This window comes from Vollenhovia emeryi, unplaced genomic scaffold, assembly GCF_000949405.1.
Source record: "Vollenhovia emeryi isolate VEMERY1.0 unplaced genomic scaffold, V.emery_V1.0 DF939161.1, whole genome shotgun sequence".
In the NCBI taxonomy this organism is placed as follows: domain Eukaryota; kingdom Metazoa; phylum Arthropoda; class Insecta; order Hymenoptera; family Formicidae; genus Vollenhovia; species Vollenhovia emeryi.
The window spans coordinates 748,398-771,006 of NW_011967205.1; the positions used below are offsets into that span (position 1 = coordinate 748,398).

General features: G+C 47.1%; 1 protein-coding gene across 1 annotated transcript in view; it reads right to left on the minus strand.

The window, feature by feature from the left end:
* Window positions 1-1,095: 1,095 nt before the first annotated feature.
* The window catches only part of LOC105564670 (zinc finger protein rotund-like), a 326,878-nt gene continuing 305,364 nt past the window's right edge, over window positions 1,096-22,609 (minus strand). Inside the window, exons 9-11 of the mRNA XM_012017214.1 lie at window positions 10,247-10,286; window positions 3,192-3,347; window positions 1,096-1,259 (exon numbers count right to left, since the gene is read on the minus strand). Coding sequence (XP_011872604.1) covers window positions 1,096-1,259; window positions 3,192-3,347; window positions 10,247-10,286 — 360 coding nt within the window. The remainder of the gene's footprint in view (window positions 1,260-3,191; window positions 3,348-10,246; window positions 10,287-22,609) is intronic.

The window sequence follows — 22,609 nt, forward strand, 5'->3', positions numbered from 1 at the left end:
TTTTTAGTGGCAACGCACAGAGCTTTCCGTGCCTTCCGGTGTTCCCATTTCGCTCTTGCCGGGGACCGCGCTTCGCGTTTCGATGGGGGAGAGGAGACGAAATTCCATCTGTGGGCAAGGGGGGAGAGAAGGACGATGGTGTAGCACGCGTAACACTAATACGACTATGTAGCACGCGAAAGTTGCCGCTCTCTGCCCGCCGGTTAAGCCCTCTCGAGGGCCGAGAACCGTTCCTCTTCTACCTCCTTCGGAGCCTTGTATAAACTCCGCAACTTCGTAAGCGCGTAAGAGGGAATAGAGATGGGAGAATTGCTAACTACAGATCAGAGAACGTTGCACGCCCGCTGCACAATTTGCATCGCTTCCAGGCGATACGACGATCGTCCGGGGACGCGAGATACGGCGCGCGGGCGAGAAGCTCGACTCCTATATTATAACATATTATAACTTCGCTTTTGTGTTTTAGAGCTAGACGCGATCTTCACACTCTCCTCCATAAGCGTTCTGCACGATGCTCTAGACTTTACACTAATGAGTACGCGTTGAGTCCTAGGAACAATGAGACGCGCTTCTCAACAGTCGCGCTTTCGATATAATATAATTACAAGCGGGTGACGAATGTTTTTTGATATTGGTTCTTACATCAAAATGTTGTCTTTGACGAATACAGACCCAAGGCCCTGCATTCGCTACTTAAATCGTTTTAAGAGCGTATCAAATGAAACATTTACAATGAGACCCATATCTTGGGACTTGATGGATGAATTCGTAGCGCTAAATTGAAGACCAGTTCCTTCTTTGTTTTTTTTTAAATATTATATCGTCACACACATAGCATTTTCGCCAGTGTCAGAAAAAAATTGTTAAAAATAAAAAATACCGTAGCCGACTTACAGAGATCAGCTTCGTCACGAATATCAAATTAACTCCCAAGATCCGTCCATCGGACCGGGTCTTTAAACTGGTTTTTAGTCAAGTCCTTTGGCAGAAACGCAACTATAAATACAGGTCTCAGAGACTCGGGATTGCATCGCATGTGCATATTATTCTCTTTCCTGCTTTCGCTAGGCTAGCGTGCGCTCCCTTCGCGCGAGCTTACTTCCTCCACGCCTCCTTTTGCGGCGTGCAAAACTCCTGTCGTATAAGTTCGAGAATTGCTGCGAGAAGAGCGAAGTTGCTGCCTCTTCCATCAAGCTTCCCGGAATCGAGAATTCTAAGCTTAGTCGTAAGTACATATTCGATGCTGCCGCGAGGCATGTCTGGATAAGAGCTTTGGAAATTTAATAACTGTAAGTAGATCCAATACTCGATATCCTGCGGAAGGAACTTAAAAGGTCGCGCGTTTAAAGCGCGGAAGCGAGACAGCTAATATTTTAGAACGCTTTGGATAATATGGATAATATTGTGATTCTCTTATATTCGGCGTTAAAATCACATTCGCCGACAAATGCTGCTCGGCTAATCTGCCGACACTTTTTCAACGTGTCCGCTCGCGTCCGAATCGTTCTTCTCCTTTTGATCTGCAAACGAAGCCGCGCGTAACCGCATCCGTACGTGAGAGGCATTCGGCAGCGCGAAAGAACAAGAAGCCACACATACGTGCGCGCGACTAGTCTTCATATCTGCCCCTTCCCCATTTCTCACCCTTCTTTGCTCAATAATAGCGGAACGTTACTCGGCCTTAACTACCTCTTCTTACTGGAAGCGATTTGCCATCGCATTTGTCTAGAGGAAGTCTTCTAACTTGAAACCTGGGCGCTATTAACAATTCAAAGATAGATTTATTTTATCAACTTGCGCTATTGAGTTATAATTTTAGAACTCGGTGCGGTCGATAGATATTTTTTTTATAAAGATGCTGTCTTCAGATATTTTTATGGAAAGGAAAGCTTGAGAAATTTTCACGCCGACTTATAATATACTTTATAAAGAGAAACCTTTCATATCTTTTATAAACCTTTGCAAATATCGCGAGTTTAATATATATTATCATTCAATAGCCTTTTGTCACTTAGAGAGAGAAAAAAAGAACGTATTTCCAGCCAGTGAACAAACGTCTGTCGCGAAGGAAGGACGGCGAAGGCAGAGAGAAGCGCGAAAGACTATTCTTTCCTGCTATCAGCGGATGTCTTCATAAAGTTAGATCACCTATAGCACCAGCCGCGTAATTGCAAAGGGAAAGAGGCGCGAGCGTCGCGACGGTAATCAAAAGGACGCTCTGTGGTCTTGACTTTTCGTTGGCGCGTTTTTTGCGTGATATTGCTGATGGATACACATGCTCGTTCCGTTATCCGGTCGAGGAAAAACGTTGAATTGCGAAAAAGCTTTTGACACGCGCAAATATAGCTTCGTGGATGCGAGTACCGGATGATCGACGTTGGAACGCGATCGCCGCGGGGGAAACGCGATCGATTCGCAAGTGAAAATGCGTATTAGTTATTTAACAGCTTTGATAGATTATACACGTCGTTCGTTATATCTGAGGAATTTCGCGTAAATAAATTCCGTTGCGTTATTAAATTCCCTATCGTCTGCGTATCTCTTGACAGCAACATAATGTCGTTGTGCCTGAAACACAGCGATGTATCACCATTGAATTGACTTTAAAGTCAAAAAACAGACGCGAGGACGTCGTCTTTATAATGTTATTGCGACAAATATTACCACATGCCTCGGTGGTCGAATTGGTGAGACGCCCGCCTGGAGAGTAAGGGAGGTCAGGGTTCAAACCCTGGCTGAGGTAATATTTTTCGCAATAAATTTTCTGCATTAACCGATTAATTAACAGTTGTGGCCAGCTGTGGTCGGATGAAATTTGGAATTTTATTATCATACTGGCAATTTGAAGAAACTAATCTTTGGCTTCAAAGTGTTGAGGATTAATGCTTCATCCCTAACGCCGTCGGGTCTGTTGATGCATTAAGATTCAACGTTAATCCTGATGAGTTTTAAAGCTCTAAAGATACACGGACGCGTAATCATTGACGCCCGTCGACGTCTCGCTCGGAGATTAATTTTCTTCCTCCTACGTTTATCGCGTAATTCACTACGGTTCGACGGTAATCGCGGCTCGTTCGAGGCGCCGATGCGCAGCCGCCGCGAGCGAGTTTAACTTAAAAGTAGGCTTTTTCATGGAAAGCAGCTCCGGCAAAATTGGTTTAATTCGTGCGTCGACGAGAGCGCAATTGTACCTCCCCTCGAACCAGCTGCAGGTATTTCGCTCGTCATCGTTCGCAGCGTGTGCAGCTGATAGATCGCGAGATAGCTATCGATCCTCGCCAGCGACCTACCACGTTCATCTTTCACGATACCGTAGTACTCGATCGCGGCGGATATCTCATCAATTTCTGCAAACAATCTTCGATCCCAACGAGATCCTGAATTCGTTCGGAGCGAGAGGAGAAGCTTTCGCGCTTTCGCGCCGTGTTAAGGCAACGCGTTCATTTGCCGAGGTATCTTTCGATCACAAACAAAATTGGCGCGCGATTCCCACGACAGAAACGAGAATGCACAGGCTAGGAGTGTCAAATATTCGTTTTACACAGAATTAGAGATTTCTTTCGAGACAACATCGATCGGTAAACTCATCGTACTTCCTTCTTCTACTCGTCTCGATAGAATGGATGTTAGATAGAGACCGCGTTTGTAATTGTTGAGATCTGTTCTTCTTTTACATCCCTAATTCAAAGTCGATACTTAACTACAAAATTGATATTAATAATTAAAATAATAGAAAAGAAAGACGCTAAGGGTAATGGGAGCCGTCACCAGATACCTAGTGTCTTTCTTTCTATTATTTTAGATATTGATATCAATTTTGTATCCTTTGGAGCCTATTTATCATTATCATCGATACATAATGATAAATGACGTATAAAAATATCTGTGGCTTCGCTTCTTCTCGATTTTCCGTGGAATAACGTGACTCAATTACTTCGGGATTAATGCGGGATACGTGCTGAAAATGCAAAAGACGTTTCGCGTGGCAAATCCGCGATTGCGACGTGTTCATTTTGCATTCGCTGTTAGCGTCGCCTCGATAGCTTAGCCGACGGAGACGTAATTGTCCCCAAGAAGTGCGAGGAGCGTCATTCTTCCTTCTCCTTCCGCTTCGAAAGATATCGTAGCGCCTCGGCAACGACTTAACCTGTTCAAGTACGGCCGGAGTAAAATTACGGCCCGTTTCCGGGCCGGTGGTCCGCATAGTGAGCGGAAATTTGGTGATTCCATCGTTGCCGTCTTCGAGAGCCGATTTAGCTGTGACATTTGACGCACTTGGACGCGAATGAGGCAGCGATAGAAAATGTATTGCCGTTTGATTATACGTCGCATCCGAGTTAAGCAAAGCAAATAAAATGTATAAAATTTAAGTATAATAATAATAATCAATAACAACAACAGAGCATACGGCAATATGGTCGAGAATATTAACTGCGTATCTACAGAGTATTGAGTTATACATCGATAAAATGGATTGACCGAAATACGATTTTCGCAATTATGCGAGTAGGCAGTTTGTACCTTAAATAAAGAATGACGTAACAACGGGGGGGGGGGGAATCGAGAATAGACATTTATACAAGCGAGAGAGAGAATGGGGGGAGGGGAGGGGCGATCTAAGTGCCGGTGAATTGCGCGAGTGGATCGTTACTAGCGGCTTGCTCCTTGAGCCAGTATCTTGGTTGGTCCTGGCATGTATGATTAAATTAGAACAATGCCGGCATAACTCGCCTAGCATGCTCATCCCCTTCCACCGCAGTCAGTCGCCCTGCAGCTTGCGCCAGGTTTACCACTTGCTAGTAGATGCTAGTAGTTTAGAAACCCCCCCCCCCCTCTCTCTCTCTCTCTCGCCACAACTCCACCCTGCCTCACCCTCTTCGTCTTTCTCGCGTTCTCCATTTCTTCCTCCGTTTATCGCCGCCGATTCGGTCTCTCCGCACGCTTGTAATCTCCCGGCAATCCGTAATTTTACGGCGTGCGTGCGTACTTGTCAGGACGACAATGCGACTTCAGCCACGCCGAGTTAATCGCTTTCGCACGGTCCGCTTCTCGAGGAGATTGCGCTAACGCGTTAACCCTTTCGCGCCTAATGGATTATATGCGGTAGTCTCGCGTAAGCGTTCGGCGACAGCCTTTACACATAGCCACAAAGTTGTAAGATGAAAGTCTTAGATGTTTATTAGAGACGCGTAAAATGATATTTGTTTTAGCTTTATTCACTTGGAAAATACCGAAAGACGTTTTCATCCTTCGAAAATAAATTCACAGATTCTATTCAGAGATAAGTAGCTCAAGAGCGAGAACATTTACAAAATCTCAGGAAATTGTAAGTGGCTTGACGGGGAGGGGGGGGGGATAAATCTTGAATTGAACTAGAAAGAAAGGAAAATTTTCTAACTTCCATTAAAATAATAAATTTTAGCTCGTACCTTCGATATTTTCGCAGTATATTTGAGTACAGTTATCGCGGGGCAGAATAACGAAATAACACGATAAAATAAAGTACTACAATCCTTGCGGGAAAAAACTTCATGCCCCAGTTCCGCGACATCTTGTCTAAACACAGCGAATTACAGTGGCCTTAAAATATCTTTTAATTGAACAAAATTGGAAGCGCGCTCGTGGCGCTACAGTGGAGATACAGATGGAAAGGCAGAGCAAAGATAAATATTAGGTCTGGAACGAAACGAGAAAGACAGAGCAGTCCGAAAATGAAAATGGACATCCATTCATTTAACAAATTCATCTCATGCCCCATAGTGCCAATTACTCTAATGAAAGTGGTAATTCGTAGCAAAACTTGCCAAAATGCGTAGGCAATATGCAGGTCGCGAAAATACCGTAGTAATTTTATATTATTCGCTCTCGTGGCGAACAACAAATGTCATCCGGCAGTAATTTCTATTAAATCTGCAATTCTGTATAACGCCATTTTCTATACAAATTTTCTACGAAAGTGTTAGAAGTTAAAAGCTTTTCCCCACACGCGCAATTATACGTCGGAATAAATATTGTCGCATAAAACGTTAATTGGAACCCGATATATTATCGTTGATACATTTCAGACGAGTCCGTAAATAATAATCACTTCTGAAAGGAACATTTTTCGAGGTATCTCGTGTATAAATGGAAATACGAGAATATCTTTTGTATAAATTCATCTTGTTCGATTAAAGAACTCCTTTGGATGCACCCAGTTCAAACTGCTCCCGTGACTCTTAGCAAAATTACGGCGAGCATACAAAGCGAGGGAAGTTGCGACGGCGAAAGTATTTCATTTCTCGGATGGAAGTTTGCCTACTTCCTCTCTGCCTCCGGCGTGGAAGGGATATTATCCCGGCGCGATCTATTAAAATTTTCGCTGGATTTTGTCAACCTCGGAGGCAACTCAAGGGACGAGATAGGAGGGTCGGGTCTTCGGCAATATGAAATTTGGCGCAGCTGTCGCATCTCCGCGAAAATTCGTATTAATATCTCAGCTGTTCGATGTATTTGCACGTCTATGAAACCGCGCGTGGCGAACTAAGAAAAATAGTTTTTAGAATTCTCTTTTGTTAATGTCCGTAATCTACGAGTTACACGTCACTTAATTAAAGTAAAAGAATTTCGTTAATTAAATTGTAGAAATGGAATTGACGAAATTGATTTAGAAAAATTCTGCGAGTCGCAAACAAGCGATTCGCGATACCGTCAATTCGCACAATTGCGTTGCATGAAATTATAAGTGGATGATATACCGCGGGTAAAATTATCTCGGTGCCCGAGCGTTCTCTTTTTGCGCTTGAAAAAAATATGTTGTGGAGCGAGCTAAAAGCTTATTACGCTCGCTATATTATTAACCCCTTATTCCCTTTGAATTTCGCCGCGGCAAGAAGTACGCGCGGGATTTTACTTCGACAAAATCGGTGAATAAGGATTGTGAGGAAGAGAAAGCGCATGAAAAGCGTGCCGTTATATACGCCGCTGCTCGCGAGCAAATACGCAGCTACCAGCCCCTATAATCATCGCGCAAGGTTGAAAACGTGGGAGGCTTTGAGCTTTCGTCGACATCTATAAAACATAAAGCTCGGCAAAAAACAGCGGAAAACTCATTTCCATCGATCCTGGGCTATTTAATATTCACCGGACTAATATTTACACGCCGGAAACAAGCTACAGATGCGAACATAATTATGGATAACATTGTACGAAAAGAAAGTACGAGAAGCCCGGCGATTTTTTTTTCTGGATTTTGAATGATCGTTGCTGTTAACGGAATTGCCGAAGAAATTACAGAGGAACGGGGAAACTTGTTTCTTTATTTCCAAATGACTCACAAGGAGACTTACGGAAGTGTCACTGATTTGAATGAAACTTTGCACACTCGCAGGACATCGAAAAATAATCGTCACGTACTTTTTTCTTTCTGCAATAATGGCGTGGGTTGAAGAGTAGAAACCACCCCTTGAACGGCAGGGGTGATCTCCAAGCGTAGACAGAAAACAATCATTGTCGGATCGTTTCCTCTTTTAAAATGGAACTCTCCTGGGCCTTTTTGCATTTAACGCATTCACAAAGAGCCGTGACGAGTCACAAAGCACCAGAAAGAACTTCGTCGCTACCCCCTAATATATTTGAGGAAACAGCTCGGGATGTGTCACGTGAATATCCAAGCTCGATAAGCTTTCGAGCCGGGCGAAGAAAAGCCGGCGATTTAACAATTAAAGCGCGATAAATCATCGCGCGTTGTACGATATTACATAAGTAATCGGCGCGAATCTCGCGCGAGGTAGTGACGCGCGAAAAGGTGTTAAGAGCGACGAGAGAAGCATACCGCAATTAAAGAGGCTGTCAACTGCAAAATGTATTAGCGAACGGAGGCGGCGGGACGACGTCGCGTGCGCTTTGCGTTTAATCGATTCCCTTTCGGCGGTAATCCGTGCGCCAAAACCGCGCGCGCTGGCGGAAAGCATGGCACGGGTGCGGACGTGGCGAAGGAGGGACCGCTATATGCATGCAGGTAGATACACGAAGAGCGCCGAGAGGTGTACATAGGTGAGCGGAAGACGCGGGAAAGCGCGTCACGGACGACGTCCCGCTGAGGTTCCGCGTTACACGCGGGACAGGAGGACGCAAAGCGGAGGGAAGAAGCGGCGAGTCGAGGGGTGGGCGCGGGGGTGGCGGGGCGTAATTACGTTTTGTCGCTCGTCGCCCGGATTTCCTTTGTTACATTAGCCGCTCCCCTGTCCTACGGCGCCCGGAGCCCTGAATACGACGTCGCCCGGGAGAGAGAGAGAGAGCGAGGAGAGCGCCGTTAATCTTTAACGACCCGAACACACCGGGATCGGCACGGCGAAAAGGGAGAGAAAGTGTCCGATCTCCGACCGAACCGGCGGAGAAGCGGGAGGGTGCGACGAGAGGGCTTTGTAATCGAATCCCGCCGCGCTTCCTCTCCTGTTTTTGGCGGCTGCTGCCGTCGTAGACGATGCTGATCCAGTTTACGCGCGGTCAAAGCCGGCCGAGAAAGAATCCCGTTGCACGAGCGATCCCTGAGTAGATTAGACAAGCGATACTTTTACTCGTCGCCACTCCAGTGAAACGCGCACAGCTGCACGTCATTGTCGAGGTATATAATTATCGAGATTTTTACCCGAATACCTGAAAACTGTATTAAACGTATTAGGAATTTCATTCGGTTTAATCGGTAATGTTTTAAACTGTGCCGTTTAACCCTTTCTTCTTTCAACATCTTTAACAAGACAGGAATGTATAATTGTAGCCTCGCTGTGTTCTTTAATGGACTTTGCCGCGTGAGACACGCTAAGCGTATCCATCTACTCTCTCCGAGCAGTCTTTAACTATCCAAAAAGAGTAATATCACCGGTGTCCGACGTCGTTATTCAAGCGAAGCTTAGGGTAACGCGGAGTGCTGCGCGCGAAAGCGGCTTACGCTGGATCACTCGACCGAATCGCGGCGATGGATCCAAAGGAGAGTGGCGTTACTCTTGGATACTTCGCTGGTAATCCTCCCCCGAAGAGAGCGGGGGTGGCGCGCGATGCGGGAAGGCGCGAAGATTCCGAGTTACGTCGTTCGTTAACGGATCGTTGGGCAAATTCTATAGATTTCGCCGCATTATCCCGCCCCGAGTTGCCGGTGTCTGCGGCGTTCAAAGTCTATTAATTTCTCCCGTCGATGCTTTGACGGCGCGCGCGCGGTGGCATTTATATGTACAATAATATACACGAGCGTGTATGTGCGCGGCGTGTACACACGGGTACGAGCGCCTGGCAGCCCGCGGAGCGAGCGTAAAGAGAGAGAAAGGGTAATTCGGTGGGAGGATGAAGCGGAGAGAGAGCCCAAGGCTGGCGGGACCAGTAATGGAAACAGAATGGGATAATTCTGCGAGCCGCGGACGGACGCGGTAATTGCGAATAATTGCATTGTCTTCGAGTCGTTCGCCCGAGTCCGTCTCTCTCGTTGCGCTCGTTCTCGTGCACCTCTCTTTCATCCAGGGGGATCCTCCCTTTCTTTCCACCCCGAAGCGCCTCGTCTCGCGCGCGCGCGCTCACTCGCTTTCCGAGCCCGGTGAATTGCTTCGGTACGAATTGAGAGTCGCCTGGTGGAAACTCTCTCATACCGATTAGGAAATCTCGTTCCGCCGTCTTTCTGTCCACCAACGCGCGACGAGTCCGGTTTCCACCGCGGTTTAATGCCACGTGGAAATTACGCTCCGGTTGAAGAAACCGCCGAGTCTCTGCGCTAAAAGGGGTTGCCTCGTAATTGATTTCTCCGAATCGATATTATCGAGCTGTACATTCTCTCTCTCTTTCTGTCCTCCCTCCTCCCTCTTTGTCCCATAATTGTTATATCGTCGAATAATGACAGGCAGATTTGTTTTATTTGTTAGACATTGCGAAAACTTCTCTATCTTTTCTTCTTGGCCAAAAATCGGTCTATTAATTTGAGAACTGTATATATATTTCTCTTGGTTATATCACTTGTTCCTCCGCTCTCCGCGTTAAATTTGCAACGAATGTTCTCCCAGGGACGAGGCCGCCGAAGAAAGATGGTGCCCCAACGACAGATTTTGCATTCCTACGTAAAGTGGAGGCACGTGCGAGGCGACACGCCGGGATTTTGGATAATTCCGCGCACGCCTCTGGCGAGAAATAAATTTCCGACCGCGCGATCGAGACTGCCGGGCGAAAAGAAAGGGCAAGTCCCGGGAATATAGCGTTTTCGAGCGGGAGAAACTTGGTAAAGTACCTCTGATGTGTTCCAACGGCGCAGTCTCGCATAGGATATCCTGAAAAGAATCTTCGGCTCGTATACATATTTTACATGGAGCGCCGCCGAGGATTCAAGCGGGGCGATGTGTTGAACAAACCATTAAAATCCCTTTCATCTATTTCTACGCTTTTAGTTAACGTGGCAGTGTAACGCGTCGAATAGCGCTCATAAATATTCCTGGCGATTTAATTCTACTTGCAAGATTCAAGCGGCAGCAGATACATTAAAATAGCGTAGACGTTTTGTATTCCTCCGCTTGATCGAGGCAGCTACTTTCTTCTTAATGTTTCATATCGTAACCGATCAATATGGAGATGAAATGTCGATGCGATTGGAAATTCGACCGAGTCGTTAGCGCATTAACCCTTTGAAGCATACATTTTTATATTGAGCAGTTTTTTGTGAAACTTTGTATACAAGGGTTTTTGGGGTCGCTGATTACGAACCTGTTGTCAAATTTTAAATATCATAATTCAAAATGGTGGAATTCAAAACTTAAAAGCGGCCCCGAAAACCCCTTTGTACAAAGTTTCCAAGAAATAATCTTGAAAAATTTGGTCAATAATGAATTTTTCCGAAAAAATTGCTGTTTTTTCATATTTGTTTATTTATAAAACTTTTACAAATAAACATTAAAGACTACTCAACTTTTTTATGTTCTTTTATCGCTGGAATAAATGCAAAAGCCCCTAAATGCGTAAACTGGAAATTAAATGGCCAAAAAGTAAAGAAGTTGAGTAACGTGGGTTACCACCATGCTTCAAAGGGTTAAGCCGCAGTTAACGCGTGTCCTGATGTCCTCGCGCAAGCTTCCATTCTCATTTATGCGAATCGTGTCATTATTACACCATAGATTCTGCCGCGCGGATACCATAAATAATCCCGATGCAAACTAGCGCACAGAACGAATACAATAACTCATTACGCAAATACATATTCATTAATTCAAACACGTATCCAATAACTCGTTACCGCGCGCATTATATTATATGGTACACCTGTAACATTTTCGCGATCTCCGATCTTTGCGAATTCGCTTGAAACACATTTCGCGAACGCGATGCGCGTTTTGTATTTTTCATCACGAACATATAAGCTTCGACGAACAGAGCGTGTGCTGCCTTAAACCGGTTGCACCAGTCGCTTGTTAATTCGCATCGTCGTCGTCGTCGTCGTCGCCGGCGTGTCCGACGAAAATTTTACCCGAACAATCCAGCAGGTGAATTTTGCATGCACTCCGCATGGCAATTATATGACGTGGATGCGCCGCGACGCTTTAGTGTCCCCAGGCAACGTCCAGCGGAAAAGGATCGTTCAATTTGGCCGGACCTTCATTCCCGCGAATGGACGACGTCCAGAGAGCGAGAGCGCATATCTCCGCCAGCCAGAAGAGGGTGAAAGGACCTCTCTATCTCGACCATCTCCAGTTCGAGAGTTTAACGTCCGCCCGTAAACTGGACGACGTGTCTAATTACCCGACGCAAAAGCCGCCCCTTCCCAGCGAAATACGACATACGCCATTCTGATCCTCGTTCCGGCGTTCCCCGCCGCACAGCGCGCAACGAGGGCTGTTTGAATGCGCACCTACGAATAGTAATTTTATACCGAGCACACACCCCGTGACGTAATCGCGCCCAAGGGATGAAATTCTTTCCCATTGGCCAGATCGCGCCGAGTCTCCGAAAATTCCGCGAAACGCGCCGTCGGGGCGAAGCGCGAGAATTACCCGCGAAATTACGGACCGCGATAAGATCCGCGAAATTAAATGCGACATTGTTTCTATCTCGGAAATGCGATGCTGTAAACTAGAATTTCGACGCAACGTGTTTGCTACCATCCGATGCCAATTAATGGAACAATAGTATCGCGATACCAACAAACTATAATCAGATTTAAAAATAAGACCCGGTATGATATCTGGTACGGAGGGGTGGGGGGAGGGGCTGTTATTATATGTTTTGAAATTTGAGACCGATGTTTTTCCGCATAATCACGCGAGATACGATGAAGAGGGACATTTCAATACATCAAATTGTAGGCGGTTATTATGAATGCTTCTAGAAAATAACAAGTACTAATGGAGGGATTGTTTGCTTCGTCAGCCGATACGCGAGTAGGCGATACCAGTCACGGGGGAGCGGGAGGGGGGGGGGAACAACAACGCGAGCAGCAGCACTATGGACGAATGAGCGTGGGCTTGATTGGTGTTCGGTACGGGGCTGGCAAGGAATACTGGCAGGAACCGGAATGGCAACTTGCTAATGAGGGATATGTATCACTTTTCCGATAGGCGGGGCGGATGCAGATCGTCGCTACTGAATGGTTCGAACTGCAATCTGGGAATGCTGAATCGCCCCCGCGATCCAATGTACCGTGAATCGTGGGAGACGAGGGAGGAGGGGGGGGGGCGGTAAATCACAATACAACCATGACATAGAGGAGACACTTGTCAGGGCGAGCGATCCGCAACGAAGATGGATCTCTAATCGAGAGCCCCGCGGCTTCTGGACGTTTTGCTCTTTCCTTTTTTTTTTTTAAACGCGTGTTTTAAAGCTCGTGAATCACGCCGTTCGGAGAATACGCGTGCGTATTGACAAACGATAAACAATATTAATGAGAAAATTACGAGAGATTGACAACTATTGGATCTATTATCGAACAACGATTGGCATTGTTCGATTTAAATGTCATTGTCCGTCGTGTCGCGCACGTTCTCGCACGCTGGCACAATGGGGCGCGTCTTCTCGCTAATTGTATGATCGACTTTGTAATTACCATAACAATTATCATAATTAGCGAAGCGGACGGGCCAGAGCACGGTTATCTAGGGCTCTCGCGATTATCCCGCTGGAATTCGGGCTTAGACGGGCGCTTAAGCTTCCGCCATTAGTTTAATGGCCGTTTAAATACCGAGCTTTAAATAATAGCACCTAGTGCGCGCAATAGGAGAAATGTAAACAATGCTTTTGCAAAGTAACCGTACCCGTAAATGCACTGCGCTTCGTTTCCACAAGAGTAAGTGCAATAAATTCTGCCATAAAAGACGAGGCTACGTTGTATTCGCCTCGCGACAGTTGACGGATAATAATTCTTGTACGGCAGAGACGTAGCTGCATAATTTCGTTACGTTTATAGATGCAGGGTAAAACTCTTGCGCGCGGCGCAAAGCTGAGAGGCAATAACAACAATCAAAGACAAAGCTCATATTGCTTCTATTTCTAGCGCAAATATAGTGCAGAGCGCCAACTTTTGTTTCGCTCGGTGGAGAAACGTTCGGATATTCCAACTTTCGATCGCACGAACGAGATACGCGCGACGAGAAGCGTTGACCAGCTGCCACCATCCCCCCTGCCCTCTTTCACCCTGAAATTACCCGCGCGCAAAACCGCGTGCGACCGCGTTCCTCCATCGCGTAATAGAATTTACGGTGCCGGCACGTATACGTCGCACCGTATACTCGCGATGCATCAAAAACACCGACGAAGATGTAGTACGCGATAACACGAAGCGGCAATTACTCTTCACTTTCCGCGCGGATATCCCTCGCGCGTTCGACGCGCGTTGCAACCCCCTTTTCGCGCCGCCTCTGTGCGTGCGTGCGTGCGTGCGTGCGTGCGTGCGTGCATACGTATGTGCGTGCCCGCGTGCGTGCTCGAGGGTCGATCGATCTAAACGGGCCGGGCGTAACAGACGGAAAATCCGGTGAAAAGCGCGCGGGCTCTCACAATAAGCGGCGCACGCAGACGCGCGCACACGGACGCGGCGCAGACGTCATTGTTCCAGCCAGGCCTTTTGTCAGTGAACGAATTACTGTTGCTGTTTAGACCCCCCTCTCATTTGCGCCGTTTTCACCCCCTCAGCCCAGCCATCTTCGACGCGCTTTCTCCCTCGCCGCATTGCCCGCGACTTTCGATTCTCCACCCCCACGAACCTGCGTGCCGCGTCGGCACCGAGCTACTCTTCCATCCCGTCCACGCCGGCGATCGCGGCAAGCCTTTTCAGGGCGATCTACCCCGACGCTGATGATACGGTCGTAATTATCGCTTGTTTCGCGCGGCGCTAATCAGCGCCGGCACGGCCAAGTTCCACGCGCCAGAATATTTCCGGCAGATCTTGAGCCGATCGCGAGACAATTCTTCTTATTATTTGTATGTAATCGTGCGTTCTCTTGAAAAGAATACAGCAACCCATTTTGGGATTCATAATTAGTAATCGAATTATTTGGATTGTTTGTAACTAAAAATCGTAATTAGCTATCTACATCCAAGATTTTTAAGTGATATTAATCAATTCTCTCAATTAGTTCTGTCGATATTCAGTAACGCAAAGATAATTTTCACTTAAGAGGCACTAACCGAAATGTTAAGTTGTTTAACTACAAAAAAAACCGATCAAAATTTTTCCCAGAATAGGATTACGGACAATCCCAATAATTCAATTACTAATTGTGGGCCCGCAAATGGGTTACCACTGTATTTTTTTTCCCCGAGTTTTTCGTTCAACTTCCTTCAAAGTTTATTAGCTACGTTTTTATCCCGCTGCGCGTGAACATACATTCTCTCCGAAAGTCAATCAGTGATTATTCGCTGTTTTCAATGATAATCTACTGATTGATTTTTGGAGGGTTCGTTGTAGCGATCGTTCTATTTTATTGACTTTTTCTGCCACGGTATTCCTACTCGGCTTTTGTAAAGCGGGCGAGATATTCGGCTGCTTTATCCTATTCACTTAAACGTCGATAAACCGGCGAGTTTGCATCGCGCGCGTATGAATGAGCGCAATCCGTCTTATCGAGCTGCGATAGAGATTCTCGAGATATTTTCGCAGAGCCGGGAAATTCGGCGGCCGCTCATTCGCGCGCGCGCGCGCCACGTGCAGAATCGTAAATCCGCGCGATAACGACGGGCTCGTTCGGCGCGAGAACGCTATACAAGGGCGCATAATTCCGCGCGTATCTATACGATGACGGAGAGACGTGCCTCTCGCGCGCGCGCGCGCCCTTTATTAGGGGGCCGCCCTTCGCCCGAGCTTTTACGCGCATCCCCGAAATCCTTCCGTCCGTATCGCGCGGGCACGAAGCGCGAGACGCGGCCCCACGCGCGTGTTTTTCGCGGCGGTTACGTCGCGGCGATAATTTCCGCAGGCGGAGATAAGTTTTACGCTTTACGCTTCCGCTGTCGCCGGCTCTCGCAAATGCGCCGGTGTATGTCCCTTTTAGCTCTGCACTTTTTTATACCTTCTGCATTTAAAATACGTATTCACGATGCGAAGAGGCGGCGGTGGGCAGGGCGTAGTCGTAGAAACTCGCCACTTTTCTGACTCTCTCTCTCTCTCTCCTCTCTTACATTTTTTATATATCGTACAACTTTGTTATAATTGTATTTTAAAGTCACTCTCGTTGAAATACTTTTTAGGGAGGAAACTTCGGAAATGGTGACGCTATTTCTAATAAATCTTGGACAACATGTGGGGACTTGGTTAGCATTCTGCGACGCGGATCGTAACCCTGCGCGCGAGATGGAAGGGCGGCGGGAGCATAATTTGGCGCAGGTAGGTAACGCATAACTCCGGCCGGTATCTACCTGTCAGATAAGGCATGCCTCGTCGTATTCGGGTCGACAGTGGACGCAGAATTCACTCAGTTCGTGGAGATGGGATTCTGTATCTGCCCCTCTATCGCCGTCTCTATTTCTCTCCTCCTCTCTGCTCTACTGCCCGTGTCTCAGTCCACTTTCACAGCCCCAACTCGCTCATCGACACGCGGTTGTTCGTGCCGCCGGCGTGCGGAACGGGCCCCGCGCTATAAAATCGCACGTACGGTCGGCGCGCGTCGAGTACGATTAATTCGTGCTCAGAATTAACTCTCCCGTCGTCATTAAACGAAAGCGTTTTCTCTTTGTCGGGGACAGCGCTTGCCTTCACGTGTGCGTGCGAACTTTCGTGCGTGTAAATCTCCGGGAAATTGTGCCAGGCCCCCGCCGCGACGCTCTTTTCGATGTACCGTGCAATATTTTACAAACGTCGTTGGGCGCACATGCGACCGGTTCGCGTCCGCGCGCAGATCATAAAAATCGCAGATTGCGCCCGCATAGCTGTCTCTTTTTTTTGTGCCTACAGTCGACGTTATTCCCTCCATTCTCCGCCCCCATTGCTCGCGCGGAGAAAATTCTACGCGTGTAAATTTCTTGGAGAGATCCGAGGGGTAGATATTGGGACGCGCTCTTTTTATTCCGCAATAAATTTTATTCCAGGCGCAAACGTCACGCGATATCGAGGATTCTGCAAATATTATCGCGCGCGCTCGTTGCAAGCGGGAAATATTGATTGCAACGTGATGCGGACGTGAGTAAGCGAAAGGGTTGATTTCCGGTGAAAAATTACCAGCCCCGTGTGGCCGCCGCGCCGCGTATTTCTCGCGTTGTAAAAAGCGGGGCCGAGTGGAGATACACGCGCAAAAATGTTACAGAGTAAAATCGTTGTAGTCGGAAGTATAATATATATTCCGTGCATTCACGCCGCCAATAATAAGCCGTGCGCTCTCACCACCGCTGCCCTACATCGCGATCGATGTCGGAATTGATTACCCGCCCGATAAATATGCGGCGCGTCGTTTCTTGGATTAAAGTAAACTTCGCGTGCAAACGGAAAAGTATTAAGCCCATTCATTCCATGTTATCAAACGCGCGATTTCGTGCGATGGGAAACAATATCGCGCGTTATCCGTCTGTTCGACGATCATTATATAATAGTATATACACAGTATGTAGCTATCATATCAGAAACGTAGCAGTGCTGCGAGCTGCTGCTACCTTCAATAAGAATTGTATCGCGAATTTCACACAGGACATTATAATGGTATACCAAAATAATGGTAATTGATAATGGGATTTTGAAACCTTGTTCGTAAGCAATACTGTAAAATAATTAAATTACAATTAGCGCGTTCATTTCATGCCGAATATAATGGCCAGTGAAAGAGAGAGAGGGGGGAATTAAAGAGGAGCATATATATGTCTTTCTTTCTCTCTCGTCTCACTGTCATTGTCTGTATTTAGCTATCAGCATTATCAACGCGCTGAGCGGTCCACGTGCAAAATTGCATTCGCGTGCCTAATCGAAGAATAACTGGATATAATTAATTTCAGCTCGCGGAGTTAATCCTTTTCGACGGCATTAAACAATCAGAAATACTCCGCACGTGTCGCTCAAAAATAACCATTAAATCGTTAAATTCTATAATTTAAAGCGTTTCGTCGTTATTTAATAACTGCTGTTTCGGCATTATAATCGTTTTAATATGATACCGTTGTTGTAATATATTTCCACCGATTTTAAATACATGCTACGGCAATTCATATCGCGTTAATTATGAAAAATAATATCATTAAGCGCCTATTTTCGCGCGACGTAATAATACGACAATAATCGACGCCGCGCGCTTATTTTCACGACCTTACGTTAAGCTACTTTATGTTCTATGCTGATTTTTCTGAATCACCGGAGTCTTAACATTGCACGATTCACAACGTTGAACATCAGGAAAACGTCGCTTTCGATTTTTTCCTCTAATTTTACGCGCGATGTTGCATTCGTCGGTAAAGACAAAGCAGCGGGCAAATCAGTAGGCAAGCGAGATATGTTTTGTGCGATGACACCGCGGATTACCTGGAGGGAAAATCGATAGAGATAATTCGGTGAGTATTGCTGCGAGTATTGATGATGTTGGCTCTGGTACTGATGGTGATGTCCGTAATACGGCTGTTGCTGATACGGCTGCTGCTGTTGCGGCTGCTGCTGCTGTTGCTGCTGCTGCTGCTGGTGGTGTTGGTGCTGCTGTTGGCGTTGATGATGATGATCATGGTGATGCTGATGATGATGGTACCAGCCGTTATTGTATCCATCCATGTCATATACCGGAGTCACGCTTTACCGGTTCGAGTCGCGTCCGCGATTTGACGCAAAAAACGAAACGGCACATACACAGACGGCAAACATATCAATCATCTATCGTCAAGGCGCGACCGTTTCGTGGCTGGGGAGCGTCGTCGGACGGCATCCGCGGCATTTCCGCGCGGAATCCTCGGTGTCGTTCGGTATTACAGCAATAAAGCACGCGAGCGACTCTAATGACGGCCAGGGGGGAGGCGTGGACTCGCGAAATAGATCGGATCTTGCGACGGTTGGACGTTGTTCCGGAAAGTATTAGGTGTCATTAATCATCTTGGCGTCTCGGGCGGGCGGAATCGAGACGGTCAATTCGCTCGAACTTCAACGGAAGCGAAATCTCATTAGCGATTATCGAATCTTCGAACTTCGCCTCGATTGGCGGCGCGTACAAAATTGAGATCCCGGAATCGGGATCGCGGACTCGAGCGTCGATGGTACTTTGCACTTCCGGCGCAACTAGATTCGCAATTGCACTCTAGCTGATGACAACAGGCCAACTAACTGAGAAATTCACGAAATCGCGACGAGAAAGCTGCTGGTGGTCTTCCTCCCCACTCCTTCGTCTTCAACGTGGCATTTTATTATTCCTCCTTTACGTGCCCCCGTGTCCAGTTCACGCTACTTCTCGCTCGCGCCGAACCGGTCGGTCCCGCGGGTTTTTGTTCTCGCAGGGGGTCGCTGGGAAAAGCCGGGGCGCATCAGGAAGAAAAAGGGTTACCGACACGCTCTCGACGAGGTCGGGAATTCCTTTCGCGCCCGAAAACCTGCCGGTACTTCCTTTTCCTGATGGTATACGTGGCGCGGCTCATCCTCCCCGCTCGCGGAATTATGCATGCCGAATTGAATCCTCGAGGAACGGAGGACGTAGCCCCGGGGGTGAATTGGGTGCCAGTAACTTTTAAATCGCCAGGGCAACGACCAGCCGCGACTCCCAAGAATTTTATAAGGCTATAGAAATGTAGAAACATGCGGAAACGGAATTAATAATGAGCCTAAATGAGGTCTCGGGGCTGACGTAAAATTTCAAACGAGATACGTTTGTCCAACAACGGCCTCGGCGTAGAGGTACTGTTACCGGAAATGCGTTAGCAAATCGAACGAGTTTCTTGCGACGTTAAACAAAATATTGTCAAAAGTCGCGAACAGGGACAACTTTCAAGACGTTAAGATGGGAATATCGTGTGCGAAAGGAAGGAAATGCAGAGTGAGTGACTGGAACCGGAACACGATGAGAAAGAAAAATCGACATTGTTATTTGTCTTTCTAGACGACATCTACCGAACGTTACGCGTGCAACAATGTCTCCTCTGCTATTGACGTTTTTAGTTTCTCTCCATCCTACCCTACGATCTCTCTGGTTCATGTGTAAACAGGTTATTCGGGGGATAGTAATCGGGGATGGTGTCTCATGGGGGTCGCTATTGGAAAGAGTTGAAGAGAGGGTAGTACGAGGATGGCGAATTTCAGACCACCGGATCCTTTGGTCAAACTCGAAAGGATAAAGCCAATAGCGCCTAGAAATACATATTTGCAATCGCGGAAACATGCAGACTTGCTGAATTCTAAAATAAACAAAAAAAAAACAGATGCAGCACCAGAGAAAAATAAGTAAACCATTGGATCAAATATTATTTTCGAAAAGAGAAATGCACTACGTATTGTATATTAAATACCTATTTAACAGCTGTTTAAAAAGTGAAGCAGATATATTATAAATTTATTAATGCTGAAAGATATTTGTGGTAATGTGACAAAATATACATACGCGTATGATTTATGGGGAAATTACATCAATAATTTATTCAACAAATAACCCAGCATAAGAAACGTTAATTAATCGTCGCAAATAGTTGGCAACTTTTTAGATGACGTTGCTAATTAGCTAAAAACTAAACGCGTGAAACTTCGAGAGCATTTTGAACCTTGTATTAATCGCCATACAGTGACCAACTATTCGACGCGCAAACGAGCTTCACCAAAAACGACTTCTGCCGCGTGTAGACGCGCTACGTGCTAATAAAAAAAATTTTTTTAAAACCGTTTTCCATAAAAAATGCGGTAATCGAACGATATTCAAGAAGCTGACGTCAGCGTTCCCGACCTAGTTTCTTTTCATCGGCTGGTTTCCGCGCAGCCCGCGGTGGAAGACGTATCGGGAAAACTCGCGATTGCGAGTAACAGGGGTAGCAGTTGAATGGGCCCCGCCGCTCGAGGGGATGGAAGCCGCGTATGTGCGAGCGCTCAAGAAGGTGGAACGAAAAATTCAAAGCTCTCTCGCTCGGGGAAAATCGCGAGCGAGCGGGCGGACGAGCGAATGAACGTACGAACTTGAGGGAGAAATTGAAAATCGTCAAGTGCGACACGCTCTCGCGCCCTCTCCCCCATCGCCGCGTATCCTGAAGAGTATTCGCGGGCGTATTCGCCGTGGCAAAAACAGCTGGAGTGGACGAAGCGCGATGGGACTGTGCGGTTATCGTTGCGTGCGCGCGTGTGAGGAACGTGTGTTGCGCGCGAAACGTCCGTAACAAAACGCGCGATCGAAATGACGAGTACCGCCTGCAGTGTCATTAACAGTCTACGCCTGAAATATCATCTCAACTACTATTTTGTACAGCTTGGTCGAAAAAAAAAGCTTTATTAGGCTACGCGCAAACGTGTAACGACTTGGATTTTTTTTACTTTAACATTTATTTTTCATGGCCCGGAATGTAAAGAGAAAAATGTACAATGAAAACGCAAGAGCTGAGGGAAAATATAAGTAAATTTACGGGGACAGTTGAATTATTTCACGTAGCGTCTCTTAATTTTCGCGATTTCTTTTTCTTGCCGAAGCGCGGATATATTGTAATCGACGGAGAGGCAGCCGCAAATCAAATCGCCGAGACGTCTATTTTTATCTGACGCTGTAGGCCAATTAAATGTTCCGCGCGCTCGCCGACACGTAAACGAAGAAATGCCCCGACCGCCTGCAATCGTAATTTCTCGGCGCTCTTTGTGCGACGTGACGTCATTAGTCGACGCGGGTCATTGCAACCTTTTCCTCTCTCTCTCTCTCGTTCTCCCGCACACTTCTCTCGTCTATTTTTTCCCCTATAAACGCCATCACCATTAGGCTGGCGCACAATTTTCCTCATTTTTCCGTCAACTAATTAAGGCCGCGTAGACGCCTTCTGTTTGCTGCGGTTTCGATCTCGCGTGAGCTTTCACGGACGCCACAAGTCAATTTCTCCGCTGCCGCCGCCGCCAGGGCCCCCTCGTTCGATCGCGGACGCTGAGACGGAAGTTAACGATACGCAAACTATGGGGGACAGCTCGAGGGTGACTGTTATTGGCAACCCGCCAGAAGAAATCGCAAATGTCAGATCGAACTGACGTGCCTCTCATCTTTTGATCAAAGACGCAATGAAATCTTGCATTAATATCGAAGTACATCGAGACCGCAAATTTATTTCCGACGGGACAATTTGATATTCCTGCGAGACAAACGCCTGCTCTCGAGCGCGTAATCTCTAATTTTCCGCGTGTTCGATAATTTTTATAAACGTTGCACGGCGTTAGACTTTTTATACCGCAATGCCGATGAGCGCTCGTTCCATTTGTTCCACCGCATGTCTTTTCCATCCTCGATTTCACTCTGACTGTCTAACGTTGAGTAATTGCACAACCGTGGGACGCTATTAACGTTTTCAATGCTCGCTGCAGCTGCGATTGACATTAAATCAACGCCTTTCAGAGCGCAAATTCATATCGTTGTTACGACGTCAAACGTATGTTACGATAGACCGTGCATTTCCCTTTTCTTGCCGGCGGTCTTAATAAAATTTTCATCGCGAATTAACGGGGGGCTCGCGGAGTCCGCGGTCGATCGTGGCGTCGAGTGGGGAATTTTTTTTTAAAGGCCGAGTAATTGTATTTAACGCGTAACGAGGGCGACGCGCTTGCGGTGCCCGTGATTCGGGCGAAATTGGAAAATCGCTCGGGCGTTCGGCGAGGAAATGAGCCCGCCTTTGTCGCGCCAAACGTGACGTGTTAAAAACTACCAAAATTAAACCGACCAAACGCGAACTCGCGGCGCGACCTTAATACAAGAGTCGCGCGCGCGCGCGCGCGATAATCCGAGGGCGTTACGCTCCGCTTCGCGACACGCGCCGATAACGTGTAGGAAGCGGCCGTGCAGATTAAAGGGACCTTTATGCGATCGGCGTGTTGCGAGCGCGCACGTGTGTGCGTGTGCATGCGCGCCTACATGAATTCGGAATGGAGATAATTACGTGCGCGAGTTTGTAACGAGTCCATAAAGCGTCCGGCCGTAGCAGAATTGGTCGAACTTATTGATCGGGAGTGCGCGCGCTCGCTTTTTATCCCTCCCCTCCCCCCCCCTCGGCCCCCCGC